The sequence below is a fragment of the Galendromus occidentalis genome, unplaced genomic scaffold (genome assembly GCF_000255335.2).
Source record: "Galendromus occidentalis unplaced genomic scaffold, Mocc_1.1 scf7180000075422, whole genome shotgun sequence".
NCBI lineage: Eukaryota > Metazoa > Arthropoda > Arachnida > Mesostigmata > Phytoseiidae > Galendromus > Galendromus occidentalis.
The window spans coordinates 90,131-108,002 of NW_003803412.1; the positions used below are offsets into that span (position 1 = coordinate 90,131).

At 50.7% G+C, this 17,872-nt stretch overlaps 2 protein-coding genes across 2 annotated transcripts in view; one reads left to right on the forward strand and one right to left on the reverse strand.

Annotated features, from left to right (window-relative positions):
- Positions 1 to 3,557: 3,557 nt before the first annotated feature.
- Positions 3,558 to 17,872, reverse strand: part of LOC100903913 (cadherin-like and PC-esterase domain-containing protein 1) — a 37,759-nt gene continuing 23,444 nt past the window's right edge. The window contains exons 5-10 of the mRNA XM_029110551.1: positions 5,485 to 5,621; positions 5,113 to 5,327; positions 4,479 to 4,583; positions 4,218 to 4,305; positions 3,889 to 4,035; positions 3,558 to 3,791 (exon numbers count right to left, since the gene is read on the reverse strand). Coding sequence (XP_028966384.1) covers positions 3,702 to 3,791; positions 3,889 to 4,035; positions 4,218 to 4,305; positions 4,479 to 4,583; positions 5,113 to 5,327; positions 5,485 to 5,621 — 782 coding nt within the window. The 3' untranslated portion in view covers positions 3,558 to 3,701. The remainder of the gene's footprint in view (positions 3,792 to 3,888; positions 4,036 to 4,217; positions 4,306 to 4,478; positions 4,584 to 5,112; positions 5,328 to 5,484; positions 5,622 to 17,872) is intronic.
- On the forward strand, positions 8,233 to 9,077 carry LOC100903770 (uncharacterized). Its single transcript, XM_003737269.2, has one exon. It carries the CDS (start codon positions 8,268 to 8,270, stop codon positions 8,943 to 8,945), a length of 678 nt encoding a protein of 225 aa, XP_003737317.1. The 5' UTR covers positions 8,233 to 8,267; the 3' UTR covers positions 8,946 to 9,077.

Genomic DNA, 17,872 nt, shown 5'->3' on the forward strand with positions numbered 1-17,872 from the left:
GCCGGAGAGAAATCTTTGTGAGGAGGGGGCAATGCCCCCCCCTCCTGGATCCGCCGCTGACCGTGATGCCCATAGCTGATCAAAGCATCCATATTCTGAGAGCAAGTCGGACTCCGTCTGTTTCATCCCATCTCCTGGTTGTTACAGCCAGCCGCCGTAGAGTCCTTGAGGATTCGAGTGATCTGCGGATGAGGATACTTGTCCGCAGCACATCTGACAATCTCGGAGGAATCGACAATACCCGAGTTTCGGGGTCAGCTCAGAGCGACGCTCCTCGGTCTATGCGGCAGCGGATCACGAAGACTGTTCTCACGGCTCCATCCCCGTCAATTCGCAATCAGTCGCGAGAATGGTGAAGCGTGATAGAAGTTTTCCACCGGGAGACAAGAGTCGCTCGTAAGCTCTACGGCAGAAGTTGACTGTGAACTGACTCAGCTCTCTCTTCCGATCTGGAACGCTTGTTGATGGCCTCAGTCACGAGTTGCACGGTGTTGTGACTTGTGACGGAAATTTTTCAGCGGAAATCCCGATTGCGTGACTGCCTCTCGATGATTTTCATTTTCCGCTTAAGAGAATCAGATCTCTTCTTGCATCGCGGACGACATCCAGACTTGAAAACGGCTGAACTTCGGACTCACACGATACGAAGTCGCTTATCCAGTGGGTGTTGCAGTCTGACCGGGAGGGATTTTTTTGCATTTCTCTCGCGAATGCTTCTTAATTATCGTCTCCGGTATCGGCCCGCGAGCGGTCCCTGCATTGCCGAGCTCTTCCCATCGACGCACTGGCTTTGCGGAATCAGTATCCTGCCTAAACTATTCAGTATGTCATTCTCCTCCAATTGTTCACTATTTCATTCTTGTTCAGTACAGTACAAACTCGATTATATCACACTCGAATGAATCACCCTGAAAATTTTGGAACTCGATTATATCACCCCCCACGATTCTCTCGTCCCGATATCGGGAAAACTCGATTATATCACCTAAAGAAACATTCGAATGAATTTTTCGAATGTTCCATCTCTGAACTTCTCAGAAACTTGATTATATCACCTCCACGAATCATGCCTGTGTTCCCATGTAACAAACCTGGAATAGTCTCGATGCCGCCGATAAACACTCATGTAATCGAGAAGAGGTATTTTCCAGTCAGAAAGCGATTTATTAAGAAGGGATCATCCATGGTAATTAGGCATTTCGATTGAAGAAAAGAGGCACACTGGACACTAGTTTGTGCCAAGCGCAGAAGCAGCGGCGCGCGGTCGGGCTAGTCGAAGCAAATCGGAGCAAATTTCTTGCGCCCCAAGCCACTGCAACGCTGTCTTCAATCGAGTCAGAGATGTGATATTATATAATCGATTCCCACGGGAGTCTATGGAACCTCGATTATATCACGCTCTAGATTATACCACCATTTCTGAAAACGAATTAGGTGATATAATCGAGTTTGTACCGTATTTCATTCTGCTCCTTGGTACGGCGAGATTCTCGCTTCCCTGCACGGATCGGCGAGCCCGGCGGCGTTCGTTCCCGGAGGATATCGATAAAGATCATGGCGGAGATAGATCCTCATCATTCCTCTCACAGAAGGAGCGAACCCTCCGTGTTGCCTGAAACAATCTCCGAGGAGCCTCGTTCGAACATTTCCCAAGTCCGCCCCTCTCGACTACATCCGAATGAACATCTGGTCAGGTAGATTGATTGGAATCCCCAACAATCTCTTTGTGCAGGAAAAACATAGATATACACCCAGGAACCACCGGCGCGGGCGCCGGTGAGTATTGATATGTCACGCCCGTCGAGAGAAGAGCCCTGCAAACTTCTTGCCAGGATTCCTTTCCATCTCGATTCTTCCTGGGTTGATGCTCCTGTCACGAATCTTCCGTTTCTTTCTACTTTCGGAATTCTCTCCTCCGACGAATTCGACTCCCTTTTCGAGATTGATCTTGATTTCCTCCTCCTGGCTTTCTTGGTCCCTATTCAATCGTCGTCCTGAGCCTCATCGACTGAAAATAGGCCCCACACCACTCGTTCGGGGTAGCAGTTTATTAGATATTACTTTTTCGACAATCAGCGTCAATACCGAATCCTGGGGATTCCGGCTGAGTCTTCTACATTCGAATCCTTCCTTAACTTTTGCAATATGGCCGAATAGTCAACCACGAGTTCTTCAGCACAAAGTAAGTCATCATTGTACGTATTTGATGATCTCTGCATCACATAATTATTGAGGGATCATTCCTGAATGTCGAAGCAATAACCTCGGGAGTCCTCTTCATAAAACTCCGCAGACTCATGAAATTGTTGTAAATATTTCGACAAAAGTCGCTCGATTTCATATTGATTGTATTGTCGCAGTCTCATTCCGGCTTTGAGCGGCTGAACGTCAGAGGTTCTTCCTGTTCAGAGTTAACAAAAGGGAGATCCTGTCCGTCGCTGGCGTGCGGGTCAGAAACTCCACGGAACCAACCTCGAGCACGCCTTCGCCACCGCTAATATGATTGTTTTACGGGATTGTACTGAGGAGCATGCAATAATCTAAATCTGGCTCGATCATACCGTCGGGCTCCGTCAATGCGCTGCATATCTGATAAGCAAGAATACCATAGGAGACGGTCTTTCAAGTGAGCGGCATATCACTCCTCGATTATTTTCGAGGGCTTTTTTTCGATTCCATCGTGGGACGGAATTCATCCGAAACTTTGATATGAAAAGAGGTTTTCCGCGACGAAGGATCTAGGCGAAGGGAACGAGGGAAACATCTTCGACGAGTACAGCGTCGGAAATATATGACAATTCCGCTCCTCCGGTACCTCACATCAATGGTGGGGAATACTCTAAAACAGAAGCCATACCTAAATCCTTCCTTCGTGGAACCTGAATCTGAGTCATGGAACTTCACCCATCTTCCAGCGACTGACCCGGATGAGATTCCTGAGCTCAGCCACATCGCCTTCATTTTCTGAGAAATAGACAGGCATGTCCCCGATTCAGTCACAGTTCACAGGAATTTTCTATGGAATTAGTTCATTGCTTTCTCTTTCTGATCACTCTCAAATCATTCATTCTGGTCGATTTTGTTGATCATAGCACCCGAAATCAGCTCCCTCCAGGATCCTCATATGGTAGCGATGCGGGTTCCACTTGGTCGAATGGAAAAAAAGTCAGAACTTCCACTCTTTCAACGTGTCGGTGATAAATAGTCTGACCTTTCTCATGGATATCGGTGTGGACCCCTTGGTGATTGTCTCTCGTGGGAGTTGGCAAACGATTCCCGCGTATTTCTAACTTCATCTTGATCATTTTCAATCAAGGCGATATCAGTGAGGTCAATTAGGAGAGGGTGACGGTGAACGATAAGTTCTCCGGCTCGGAATCAAGCCCCGACGGCGAGTAAAGGCTTGGTCCGACATCTCCTCTCGACATTCTCTTCAGCGGGACGGGGTTGGCACCTCTCCCTGTCGCTGCCAATCCTTCGTCTTGCCGTCGTAGGAGTAGCACCAGCAATTTTCGTTCCTCGGAACGTCGAAGGCAGTCGTGATGGTGCGATCGAGCGTGCTGAGGATGACGCGTATGTGTATTTGAAGCGGAATTCTTTCTTTCTCGCGAGATCCGGGAATCGAAATGCCACAAACCGGATTCCTTATTTGAGATCACGATTAACAAACTGCGAGTAAGAAGGCGAAACCAACTTGAGCTTCAGGAGCAGAGATTTTGGAGCATCATGTTCGTGTACTGTCGATTGATTAAACCTTCAACCTGATACAGGTTGGCCCGAAGTTTCATCACCTGTGGGAGTAAGCCAGCTTGGAGCAGGTCCAATACATTCTATCCGAGTTCATTTCACGCATTTCCTCCAAATTCTCCGACTCGCTTTAGGTTATACCTTATGGAAATGACAGGCGCATTTCCCCTCAGTGAAGTCTTTGTACCTCGCGTACGTCATGCGGAGTGTATCAACGACTGCGAAACCTCGCTGAAGAGATGCAGTAATGATGTGCTGATTATGCGAGACTATCTTCTTCAAGCTCTCCTGGAACGATAGTAAGTGATGCATTCACCGAAAGATAGACAGCATCCGACGACTAGAGGAGGCGGTTTGCGCTGGGAGCTTACAGAATCGCTGAGGGGAAAATTATACCACACTGCGGTGGGGAATATAGCACTTGGGCCAGGGCCGATCCGCTAGACCGGATTACCGTGCCCTGTAGTCACCTTTGGGAGGAAGTGGACGCCATGAACGCGCTGATGGAAGCCGGCACCCAATGTTTTCACCACTATCCTGGCCCCGTGAAGACCCTGCCTGTAAGAGAGGCGAGAGGCGGTGTCAAATTCCCTATCAGCGCATCAAAAGATCATTCCGAGCGCTTGATGCGTGGAATCAGCTCGCCTATAGGGGGAGCGGTCGAGGATTGTGTATTCCGATATGAGTGCCAATGCAGATAATATTGGAATCCAAGCGCGACGATGACTTACTCTGACAACAGCTTCAAAGCTGCATCCATGTGTGTCTTGGTGAGCCAATGTACTCCTCCCAAAACTAGGACCATGTCTTCCCCTTTGATTCTTGAGGCAGGAACCCTTCAAAATCGAAATTCGTTCTTGTATTGGACGGATTCTCTGAGGCTTCGCGATCTCGGAGGGTCATGTCTTGAGCACGACACAGCGGATCGGGAGGCAGCTCTCATCCTGACCCTGCGGCGGATCCAGGGGAAGGGGGCTTCCTATATTCCCCATGTTGAAGCAGGACCCTCCCAACCCCGGTGCATGAACCGCCCCCCTCGGAGGATTCCTGGATCCGCCCCTGTCCTGACCGCGGAAGAATGGTATCCGAGACATCAGAGAACATGTGCCGTTGCGAAGTTGCTACACGCGCGGCATTCCCGAACAAGTGCATGATTCGAGAGAAAGCAGGGATCCCTTATGAGTAGGGCTAGGAAGTTGGCGCGGTCGCGCCGGAAGCCGTGAATTTCCTCGGCATTTCCAGGCGATCCTCCATAGGAAGTCAATAGGGGGTGAAAATTGCCGTGAATTCTCGAGGAAATTGCCGTGAATGATTCCCAGCCTTACTTATGAGGGCCCAGCCGGACCAATCAATTCTCTCACTTACCTATCTATAAGCTTCTTCAAGGTCCACTCGAAAGACGGCAATTCTCGACGCCAGAATTTCGGATAGTACGCAAACGCGAATACAGTGTTCCCCCGATTTGTCTGATTATACACAGCAATATCATGTGACTTTTCCCAGCGAGCCAAGGATCCATCGAGCTGTTGAACCGCCTCGTACATCATGCCACGCAGCGTGGAATCCCCGAGGAAAAGTATCTGGAAAGGTAGCGTGATCGGATCAGAAGCCTGGGACCGGAACGCCATGTGGGGGCACTGGTGGCTGAATCGATAAGTGCATGCAGCCTTTGAGGCGGATCCGATTCCCAGAAAAGAGGAACCTACATCATTGAGATTATGACTCGACGCGAAATACCTTGGCGGTTGAGAGACAGTGTTGCAAGACAACGCGCGGAGTTTCCATGTGCTGACAATCTGGATACGTCCACCGAGCTTCATCCCAGGCGCATGTCTTGCTAGATGAACAACTCCCGCACGGAACCAGCCATCGAGCTGGAAACGATATTGATCGAGAATTAAATACCGATTGAAGGCGCTTCTTTGGAGAAATGGGATACTATCATATCTCACTCATCACTCGATTCTAGTATACGATTTCTCTGCAGATGCCGGAAGGATGCCTGATTGGGCCTCGTTGCCTTCTCATTACGAAAGCGTACCCATGACGAGCGTTTTTCCTCATGGGTACTTTGCATAGTTCTATGGGTCTTAGACTCAACTGACGGCTGACGGACGAGAGTACATATATATGGTAATGAATCATGAAGGCCTCTCGACATCATCTCTTCCTATTCGAGCTCATTTGCAAACCTAGGTCATTCAATTACTCGCAGAATGGGTCTCGATGATGGCTTTCAGTGAACCGGTAATGATTCTGTCAAATGCCAGCAGCACGCAGAATAACCTTTGGAAGAAGGAGATCCGCTCGGCATGAATCACGCACCCGGGGAACTTCAAATTCACTAATGAATCCGTGAGCCGCCGCACGAGCATACCCTCGGTAATTACCACGACACGGGGAGAAAGCTTCCGCGCGCTCGGGATGAGTAAACCTGCTCCTCGGAAAAGTCGTCGAAAGACCGTGCTTTGACGGCCCGATCCCGTGAGGGCAGAAGAGTTGAAAGGAAAATGGTATGGATATCAAGGAAGAACTTAAGCCGACGAGGAAACTGGTTCCAGTATAAAATCTAAGTTTCTCAAGCATGGACCTCACAAAGTCGGTATCCATTGCCAGGAGCCATGTCGGGCCAATGTTCAGCGACTCTAAGAGCCATTCCTCTGTTCAGTGTTCTCTCAGTGCTCAACCTCCTTCTTATCCCATCCGATGCCGTTAGCGACCCATGTCATTTACGGGAATTGGATTTGTGCGCCGCTGACGCAGCTGGAACGAAGAATGTTCCCTCGAGCGATGCCGAAGTTGAGAGCTATTGCAAATTAGCCCAAGGGTCCAGAAACTGCTCGGACGAATACCTCGCTAAGTGCGCGACTCCTCTACAGAAAGAGCTCCTCCATTTCGTTACTGAAGGTCCCGAAAAAACTGCGGATGATTTTTGCTCGAAGGACAGCGCCATTCGGAAAAACTTTCTCAAACATGCACCGTGTCTTGCGAAAGCTCAGGCTAAGGAAAAAGAGTGCGTGAGTGACATGCAAGCAGCCCTCGAGAAACTTGAGCAAGCGAAGCATCAGGATAGAGTAGCGACCGCATGCTGCGCGCACGTCCGGCATCAGAAATGTACGGAGAATATCATAGAGTCCATGTGCGGTAAAGAGGCTATCGAATACGGGCAGCTTATCCTGAGAATGGTGTCTGGAGATTTACCAAACGTGATGTGTCAGGGATTCGACGCAAATCCCCAGTGTCCTTCTTTGTTACCGACCAAAGGCACCACTCCCAAGGGGAACAATAAGTCAATGATCGGCAAGATTATGAAAGCATACTTCAAAGTCTGATTCGGATCTGGACGACATCGCAGCTCCCGAACTTCGGCGTATTTGTCCGCAGATATCTTTCCTCAATAAAAGCCTTCCGTTGAAAAACTGAATAATCCCTTCCCGAGTACACGGTCGCTAACATTAAAATCGCAAGATCGTCTGCCCGCCTCGACAGAATATCGAGTCTCGCGAAAAATCGAATCGTCATAATGACCTCGAATGCCATCAATAATCTTTTTCTCGCTCTGGCCCCGACTGTTCTCGCGCTAGCGCGAGGTTTCTCCATTCCATCGATCGTGGCCGTCCAATGATAGGATGATTTTTAGATTCTAGCATTGAATGAAATCGCGGAACAATCGACTCCTGTCCCTCGTCCGATATTTCCGCGAAGCGATACAGTCGCCTTTTGCCTACCATGCTTTCTCAGCGGGGAGGATATTTCCGTTCACGTATTTGTGAAACGAGCTGACGGATCAGGCTTCACAGACTTTCTCATCGGAAAAAAACATCCTCTATCATCGGCGAATACGCGAAGCGCGAGACACGCGGAGCTAAGAAGGAAGACTGAGAAGCCTGACTCCCTCCATGATTCATCCCCTCGGGGAAGCATGTTACGGCCTCGCTCCAGGAGCCGCTGTTGATCAGAACGACAATCGATGCATCGCCTCCGATAGTCTGCCGTATCCCATGACTTCCCATCAACATGCGGTCGTGGCGGTGAGCCTTGTTTGATAAATGGCGCTGATCGCCATGTTTCGTCATCCGACGACTTATAGCGTCGCGGAGAAGCCCAGCTACTTGACGATGGTCCAGAATGCTCGATAACGATACGAGTTATGCTGACAGTGATTTTCTGTTTTCTATGGTCTCGCTGTGGTATTCAATGAAAAGGATTCGAGAGAGGAGAGAGAGACGCCCGTATCAGAGGTTTTCATGGCGATGCGATGCCTGAGCCTGCCGTGTACCGCTCCTCGTAGACGGATGATCGATACGTTGAATGACATCACGAAGGACAACCAAGTTCGGAATAACAAGTTTTTCCGTACGAGCAGCGTAAAAAAGGAAAAAATCGCGCTGCCACCACTGCTCCGACAGGGAACTGGAGAGGGTATCGACTGGAGACGCTGGTCCTCAGTCTAGTATAAATATGACTTCGAACTCGGTCCGGCTCAGCAGTTGTTCTTCGACAAACACTTGAAGCAGCTAATGATGAAAGTTGCAGCATCAATCGCCATAATTGTTGTAGGCCTTGCGCCTTACGTCGTGTCGGACAAGTGTCATCTACGCGAATTGGATTTGTGCGCTGCTTCAGCAGCTGGAGTCTCGAAAGTTCCTGCTACCGACGCAGACATCGACAAGTATTGCTCAGTCGGTCAAGAAGCCAAGGAATGCGTCAACCAGTACACATCACAGTGCGCGACTCCCATCCAAAAGGAGATTATTGCCTGGGCTACCAAGGATCCACTCCGTAGCAGCGAGGAATTCTGTAAAAAAGGAAGTAAGGTCCGCGGCGACTACTTGAAACACGCTCCATGCTTGGCCAAGGCTCAACCCGAGGGCAAAAAATGCGTCGATGATATCCATGCGGGCCTCGAGAAACTCGAGAAAGCCAAGTTCTCCGATCGCATCCCCACGGCTTGTTGTTTGTATCAGCGCTACCAGAAATGTTCTACTGAAGTCGTCGAGTCTCAATGTGGAAAGGAGTCTATAGAATTCGGACTCGGCCTCCTCCAGCGCAACTCCGGCACCACGTTGAGCGTTCTCTGCCAAGGTTTCGAGAACAATCCCCGCTGCGATTCTCTCCTCCCACCCCCTGGGACCAAGGCTTCCGGGAATTCCAAATCGATCGTTTCCAAACTCTTCAGCGCTTACGTCAACTCTTAGAATCTGGACGCTCCTCATCCCGGCTCTCGGCTTTCGAAAAACGAGAGCAGAAGCCGATTGGTATCAGGAGAAGAAACCTCAACCGGATAGTAGTCCGTGAGGATAATAAAGCGAACTCAATTTTCCCTGAAATCCTCGCACGATCTTTACCATAAGTCGCGGTCGAGCCGCGAATTCAAGATGGACAAAGTACGGTACGATTTGCTCCTCTGCGATGCGCATTGATTGATTAGTCTTGACGGAGGCCGCAAAATTTTCGTTCAATGGAAAGGGTTTATCACAAGTCAGACAAAACACGCTCGGCGCCTCGGCTCGGCGGCGCAAATGGCCACAGACCTCTGGTTAACATTGGGCACCGGCAGTGGACTGTGATTTATCTCAATCCCTTCGTTCTTCGGATACTTGTCGCTGGCACCCGAGGTGAAGGAGTCACCTGTGTTAGCACGGAAGCTTTGGGTGCACGAATCTCGCTCAGATCAAGATCTGCTAGTAAGCGACATCCGATGAGCTCGGGAATAGTTCCAGAGAGGAGTTTCTAGCGTAACCTCAGGGGGGTCCCGTGGGGATATTCCTGCCGTTCCAATAGAAACACTGATTTCGATTATTAGGAACGATTTCTCCGATTCTCGATCTTGTCCCAATATTCTGGAGGAATGCCGACTTTCTGGGCCGGACTAATCGGGAGTTAAGGAACTCGCATCAAAGGACTTCGCTTCGCATATCGTGGTGCCTTCCGACAGCCCTCACCGCTGCGAGAGTGGTCTCCCCCTAAGATTGCGACCGAACCCAAGCACTGAAATCGAACGGATGAGCGGAGTGCCATGAGAGTTCACTCCTCTGAGGGAATCCCACATTTCCGTCTTTCCAGAAAAAAACGCTTCGGCGCCCTCATGGAACCTCGTTATGCGCGGTTGCGGAACTGGATGACGAAAATGAACATCACGCGCTATTCATGAGCATAAGATTAGACCCGGGTCCAGTTATACAGCAAGGCTGACCTCCGAAGTTCCCTCCAGCTTTTTCAGAGCCCGCGAAATCGCAATTCGTTGAACTTAACCATCGAAATAGCGTCGAAATATCGTCGAGGTGTTCCGCGACTTGCTCCGCGGGACCTCCCAGGGGTTTCGCAGCAAGCTTCGCTGAACTCTCGGGGGTTTCGCGGGACAAGGAGGGTAGGGAAGCACTGAAGTAGAGTTCTTCGACGGTTTGCTACATTCGATGGCGTGTCGAATCTGGGACGGATGCCCTTAGCACTCAGGCCGTGGTGTACAATGGGGCCGAAGTGCATTCCCGATGACCAATATCGAAGCTCGGAAGATCGACTCGGCATACGTCCGGTAGTCTCCAACGATGCCTGGAAGTCGTCGGGCCTTGAACAGAAGCGTGGACGATGTAGGTACATGGAGACGGTCCCATGGCTCTCGGAGTGAATTGCACTGTTCTATTACCATTTTTTTTGTCCGCAACAAAGCGCGTTGACCGCATGCGGGAGCTAATCGGGGCCTCTGTCCCGCTACGAAGGCACCGCCGGGACAAGCTGTCTCGTCTCAGGACTCATGTCAGAAATCTGGAGGAGATGCTCGCCGATGTTGAAAATCCGAGTCTTGCTGTAGAACTTGGAAAAGCCTCTTACCGGCTGCGTGTGCTCGAGGAGGCAGGCCTCGATTTCAGAGACTCTAGGACCTTCTTGCGTTATGCTGGCAGGAGACTCAGGGGCAGGGATCCGATTGCCACTCTGGTTACTGCAGATGGAATGCATGTCTCTGACCTCGACAAAACTGCTGCTTTCGGGAAATATTTCTTGTCTGTTTTTGTCGACCACTTTCGGGCATCGGGCATTTCCCGCCTACCCCTCTGAGAGAATATGTTGCTCTCCGCAAATCACCGATGAGCTCGTAACTTGAGAAGCTTCGCTCGCTTCCACCAAAGTCCTCTCTCACACCGGACAATATTCCCCCTATCTCGTATTCCCGCCAACACCAACGGCTACTGAACAGAAGATCTCCCGCGCGAACACAACAACAACGACAGAAACAAGCACACGTGCGTTTTCGGGGGTTATGGGCAACTTGGGCCGCCGTCTTAGGAAATGTTTTCAATGGGAAAGTAGTCTTAATAACGCGCCAGCCAGCCTGACTCGCCTGCCTGCCGGTCGGTCGATCGGCCGCTTGCCCGATCCGTATGCAGCCAGTGAGGGATTCGGAGGACGGGTCGGCTTCTTCGTCTAATTATAGGATCGTACGTATCTTCGGCCGGCATCGGGTCATGGGGCTAAAAGTGGAATCGTCTTCAAGATGCTCGCGCGCGAGTTGAGTGAACCCCTCGCATTGATCCTATCCCGCTCGTATGGAGATGGTATCGTCCCCTCGTCTTTCTTTGTATCCATCGTGACCCCCGTCTACGAGAAGGGGAGCCGCTCTCACGTAGAAAACTGCAGGCCCACTGCCCAATCTCGATTCCATGCATTGTATTCGAAAAACTGATCCATGATCACATGATCAAGACCTCCCGCCCTTCCCGACGACTTTGTGACCCACACCAACATGGTTTCACTAGAGGGAAGTCCGCTGCTACTCAGCTCATTGAAAGGACCCACGACTTGGCCACTTCCGCCAACGACAGAGTAAACATTTCATGCGGGTATTTTGACTTCACGAAGGCTTCAGACAAGATCGATCACAGCTTGCTCATTTCTATGCTCGAAGCCCTCCGTATCGACACGAAAACCACATCCTGGTTCGCGGAGTACCTTGACTCCCGTGCCTTCAGAGTGAGGATTGGGGACTCCCTCGGTCAATCCTACCCGGCGCCCTCGGGGGTCCCACTGGGCTCCGTCATCAGCCCCTTGCTTTTCACCTTGTTTGTTCAGGACCTACCCGGCCGTCTACCCGCTGACGTATCGCATAAAATCCATGCTGGTGATCTCAAGTTGTATTCCCCCATTGATTCAACTGGGCCCCTCAACAACCCTCTCCAACGGGGCATTGATGCGGTGGGGGAGTGGTGTGCACACAATAAGATGATGATCTCGGTCCCGAAATGAGCTTGCTGTCGACGAGTGCCATCGATCCTCTCCCACTCTCCAAGGACTTCTCCTAGCTGGTTCCAACTATCGTGACCTCGGTGTCATCATGGACCCTTGATTGAGATTCAGCGCGCACATGGCTTTCACCCTATTCAACGCGGCCACGATTTCGAATATGATTTTCCGATGTTTTGTCATTAAGAGACCGGAACCGTACCTCCGTCTGTACAAAAGCCTCGTCCTGCCCAGAGTCTTATACTGCGGTGAGGTCTTGCGCCCCACCGAAGTACCGACTTCGACTGTTTCGAGAAATTTCTAAGGCGCTTCCTCCGTAGGGTGGCGGCTCGCTGTTCTGTCCCCCGGGAAACCCTCTCCCTTCCCGACCTGACCTCGGCTCCCGATGGGGCTGATCGTCGTATATATCATCGTTTCCGCCGTCTGGATTCACATGACACCATGTTTGATGTCACTGTAAATAACCGGCGCAGCGGTGCCAATATTACAGCGAGGAAACTGGCTCGAAACATTAATGGAATGTTCGCTTGGCGTGGTAGCACTGCGTCCCTCAGAAACAATAATTGTTATCCTCGAGCCCATCCCCACTGAGGGCTCTTTCTTTCCCCTTTAATAAATGGAGTATCTATCTAACTTCATCTAGCTCACTCAGAGGCGAGCACAGCGCGGCCCCTCCTTGCGCTGCGCGACTTCCATGCTACCTTTGCGACAATCAGATCAGAATCGAAAAAAGATGCCGACTTCCGAACATTTTAGGGACTTGGGCATGAAAAACCTAGAATCGAAAGATCGTCGAGATTCCGACGCTTTCGACTCATCACCTGACACCTGTTCGGCGCAAGCTCGGCTGCTAGAGATGTTTTGAGGTCGATCACGAGGATGGCGAGAGAGGCAATAAATCTAGACTTCTGCTGTGAACGACTTCCCGGCGTCACTGTGTAACGCCCCTGTGAAATTTCCCGCGTGAACTCGTTCATCATGCGTTCCCTGCACCGGGTAGTCTTCTCCGATCGGAGAAAAACATTGAGGAGGTCCTCCCTCTTCGTGTTGGGTGTACCGTCAGGGGTGTCGAATTCGGAGATTTGTAGGGCCTCATGCGAGCGCCAAAGGAGCTCGCGGGCAACGTCTCCGTATCAAGGAGTGGGTGTGCTCGCCGAAGCGAAGAATTCGAGGAATTAGAAAGGACATGATCCCCAGTCGTGAACACCGAAGCCCCGCGAATTTCTCGAAGGTCCCCTCAAAACATTTCCCGAAGACTGAATGAAGGAAGCTCCGCATTTCAGCTCCCGCAGGGCTTGACGCAGCTCACTGTTCGTGGAGAGATGCCCGCATGCGACCTGTGATCCACGAGGTTGACATCCCTGGTAGAGGACGTGAAACGTCCCCGGATTGTTGCTTCCTGAGGTTCGAACACCTACGTTATGTTCTTGGACTTAGCTCGTACCCTGGGGCAATCGAACCCTCGATCGCATAGTGGAGAGCAAGGGCGAGCAGTTCAATCTCAGACATCAGGTCCAAATAAGGAAAGAGTCTCTTGTCTGCCCAGAAGCTCCGCTCGAAACCTTAGTGACATAATTGATCCGAATGATTCAGCGATTCGTCTTGCGTACACCCTTCGACTCATGCTCTACTCCGATTGTAGAATCCTGCAGAAAGACTTCTCATTATTTAGATTTCGTAGGAAAGGGATGCGAAATCGCGCTCACAATCATTGCGCTTGCCGTCCGGGTGATACGCGCAACATCGAGGTTCGAGATCGCTCCTCCCGAGCGCAGCCATTGGTGAGTCATCGTTCGCGCGCCACCGTAGCGCTCTAAAAGGTCTCCGAGGCGGTAGGGGAGGTGTGCGCGCTACACGTGAGACTGCCAGAGAACCCCAGTCTCGCAGGCAGTTCGAGGTCAAGCAGTTGCCTATTGTTTGATAAAACGATTTATCGGTTGATAGGGCGATTTATCGGCAAATTCACCCATATGATAGGGTGTGATTCTCGTGGCGAGAAATTGTCAGCGCGTGACTGGATTCTGTCACTCTTTCGCTTTCATACAGCACAGAGCTTTCCGGAGCTTCCTTTCACGTCGTACTCAGAACAATGACTTCGTCCTCCTGCAGTGCGTAAAGCCAAACGTATTTAAATTCGATCCTCATTTGGTGTTGGTACAGAGAACGCTCATCTCGACGATTTTCGCGGAATCAACGAAGATTTCCATAGAACAAGGAAAGCTGTTGTAAGAGATTTTCAACAAGGTGTCCACAGCGCGGCGAGCCAGCTCACGGACGGGAAGTGAAGAGATCCTTGTTTTTCGCTGTCGAGAGATTTTACTGTATTTGCGATGATGATCGAAATCAGATCTCTCCTGAGATTGTGTGCAGGACGGATCAAGAGGTCGGTTGCCTTTGAGATTCATTGTGGGAGGATAGAAAAGCTGAAACCGACTGTTTCATGCGCACGCTCAGCTGATCAAGCACCATTTGTCAAGGCGCATCCCCGTATACGCTTCTCGGCCTCGACACCGCGGGAGAAACCGGGGAAGGGGGAGTACCCAACCTCAATGCCGGAGCCGTGGAGGCGCAAGAGGAAGAAGAGCAGCGCTTGAGCTCTCAATCACTGAGGAGACCCAAGCAGCACCACGATTGACTATAGAGTGTCCCCGCACGAATAACCATGTGGAAGCGGATTGTCGCAGTCTTCCAGAGCGATTTTCTCAAAGCTCCAATCGGTCCAGATCAGGATCACGCTTATGTACACACGTGGACTGGATTCAATTTGGATGCTCCTCAGGGAGTTTTCTTCTGCGGAATCGGGCCTTCGCTGTGGAGCTCTTCTTTTTTCAGCCCTAACGAGATCCCAGAGAAAATTGGAGCCGGAGGACGACTCTTTCTATACTCTGGTAGCAATGATTCGCGACTCATTCATCGCATCTGAGGTTCGTCGCGAGTCCCAGCCTGCTTACCGATATCTTTGTTGCGGACGCCACAGCGGCGCCAAAGCCACTTTTAGGTGGACAAAATTAATTCATGAGATTTTCCGATCATAAATGACTCAGAAGAGAAGGAGAAGCTTGAGAAAAAGCTCAATAGCCTATTCGCTCAATGGAATCGGCAGAAATCAGGGTATACAAGACACTGACACTGATGAATGAACGATGGTATTCTCGCTATCACTGGAAGTTTCCCCGGAAGTTCCGGATGGAAGCGGTGAATCCGGATCCCCGGGGTTGTCGCAATCCATCGGGATCTCAGGATCCTCTGAACCTGAGGGATTCTCAACTTCAGTGGCGTAGCAAACCGGAGTGCCGCCCGGGGCGGTGATTCGAAATTTCCCGTTTTTTCACCGTGCTCGACGAAAATGCCGCTCCCTGCCACATATTTTTTCCTCGAAAACACTCCGTTTTTTTGGATGCAGAACCCCGGAATGCCGCCCCTAAATGCTCCGTAGGAAGTGCCGCCCGGGGCGGTCCGCCCCCCCCCGCCCCCGCCTGTCTACGCGACTGCTCAACTTCCATTGGTGTATCTTCCTCAGTGACGGAGCTACATTTGAGCAAGGATAGAACTTGTGGGTTGATACTCTTTGATTTACGTTTCGGAGGTTGGCGAAAGCTTGCGACCAGTGGATTCGACGAATTCATCAACATACAGAAGAGATCGTAATTCGAGTTTTCTCGCGAGGTCTTCCGGGTATTATGAAGTCGAAAACGTCGACAATCTGTGTTTCGCGAATCTTGGAACTCTCCCGTGAGCATCCCGACTGGCGTTAGATGTATAGATCTGCGCTCGGAGAATCAGAGGGAGCGTCTGATGAGCCCAGGATGACCTTCCAGAATCTCGGGGGAAGCATACCGCACCCGAAAGATAAATTAGTCGATCGATATGCTTGGATTTCCGCAGATTCCCTCGGATTCCCGCATTTTGAACAAAGAATGAAATATTCGGTATTCGGGAAGCGGGTCGAACCGGGTCTCAATTTTTTTTATTAAATATAAGCGGACCTGAGGCTTCCTTGGCCGAGGGATTCGGGGTGAAATAATGTGGAATACAAGCTTTCCTGCCCTCGTCAATATCCACAAATTTTGATGGTTTCGATGCACATAAAGATTTTCCAATTCGGGGACATCAGAGAGAAGCGAATGGGTCTGAATCGCCTAGAAACTTGATACTCGGACGAAGAAGTCAAAGCATTGATACCGCTAATCGGAGTCGGTTAGAGCCATCATTCCGCGGAAGTAGCAGATGGGAAAAGAAAGTCCGTATGATACCACTGATTGGGAGATAACTTCGATAGCCGCGCATTAATCAGTGAGTGCTCAGCTGACGCTCATGCCTATGGCTCCCTGAAAGCCGACCACTCGCGCGTCTTTCCCGCCTGTTCCGGAGTCGATCCTCGTATCTTTGATTTAGTCCACCTAGAAGTGGCTTTGGCGCCACTGTGGGACGGGGGGAATTGCCTGAATTCTCGTGAATCGCCGTCGAGAGCACGTACGAGGCTGTGACTCCCTCTTTTTTCTACGAAGACCGCAGAGAGAATCTCTCATGGCTTCACGATGATATAAGGAAGACCATCGCGTTTGCTCTTGTCCCCGATCCAGAACTGAGGTTTTAAGTTCCAGAAACCTGCTTCTTATCTAGATCTTGTTTGTTTGCTTGTTTGTTTATTGATGGAACTGCAAGTTATACACTGCTGAAGTTCACATATTAAAATGTAGATCGATACAATTATATTCAGCCTCCTTTGGATTCAACCTTTCCGCGATAACAGGCGACTCCCTCTCGATCCGGGTTCTTTGTCGACGAGAGATCACCGTTCTGATGCGACTAACCAGACAACCCACCGCACCCCTCCCAGTTCAGGCTTCCGATTCATCATCACGTCGGCATATTTCTCCATTCATGGGTTTCCGGTCCAAATTCGTACGCGGGCGGCGAACGATCACTCCGTTCTGAAGGATGAGTTCTCCCGTCGAGATCGCGAGCTCACGTCGAATTTCCAGGAGGCGGCAATCGACAGAAGAAGCTCCGAGAGACTGGAGGCTCAACGATGGCCGTGCATGCAAAACAAAGGAGATTTTTGCCCTTCTCCACTGGGTCTGGCATCGCTGGGCGAACACGCTTAGATTGGCGGTCTCGACGGGAGAACTCACTCCTTGAGGGAACTTGACGATATGCCCCCTCTAGAGAAATTCATCGCTCGATTTCAGCTTATACACGCGGAATGCGTATGGGTAAGTTCTCCGGTCCTGTCCACGAAGTATGATTCTCCGCCACAGCCCGAAAAAGCGGCCTCTAATCGGAGGCGCTCCGAGAGAAATCGCCCTCTTCTGCCCCCTCCCCGAGCAGCGATGCCGCTGTAAACCGCATGCGTGGGTTAGGATAACTCCCTCCGCGATGCTTTCTGGGGATCGAACGAGCAGGAGATTGATGGTCTCAAATCTCAGACATCAGTCCTTCCCCGGACGTGAGAGCTGCGTATCACGCGCGGCGTTCGGTCGCTCCTTCCTTCGTTCTACCATTCGATTGTTCTGCGTAGCGTGTTTCGCTTCATCATTTTACCAGTTTCTGGGGAGCTTGATTCTGGAGCTTCGGCTCCTAATATCGCTCACCTCAGAGGAGAAAACAGCTGAGAAACGTCTCGGAAATTGTCCGTGTCCTCGCTTCGGAAGGAAGGTCGATTCCGTGGGATATTGACTTCAGTGAGTCCCGAGAGCGGTTTCCTCCAAGAAATACTGAAGCTCCAGCTGACGAGAATACTATAACCGGTCGTGTTGGATGATCAATACGGAACCGCAATCTCCTTCGGTCATACCCTGTGCTGCATCCGAGTTTCCTTCGATACGATATGATGATAATTCATCGGAGTTCTATCCCCTATGGTGAATGAATGTATCTTGATGTT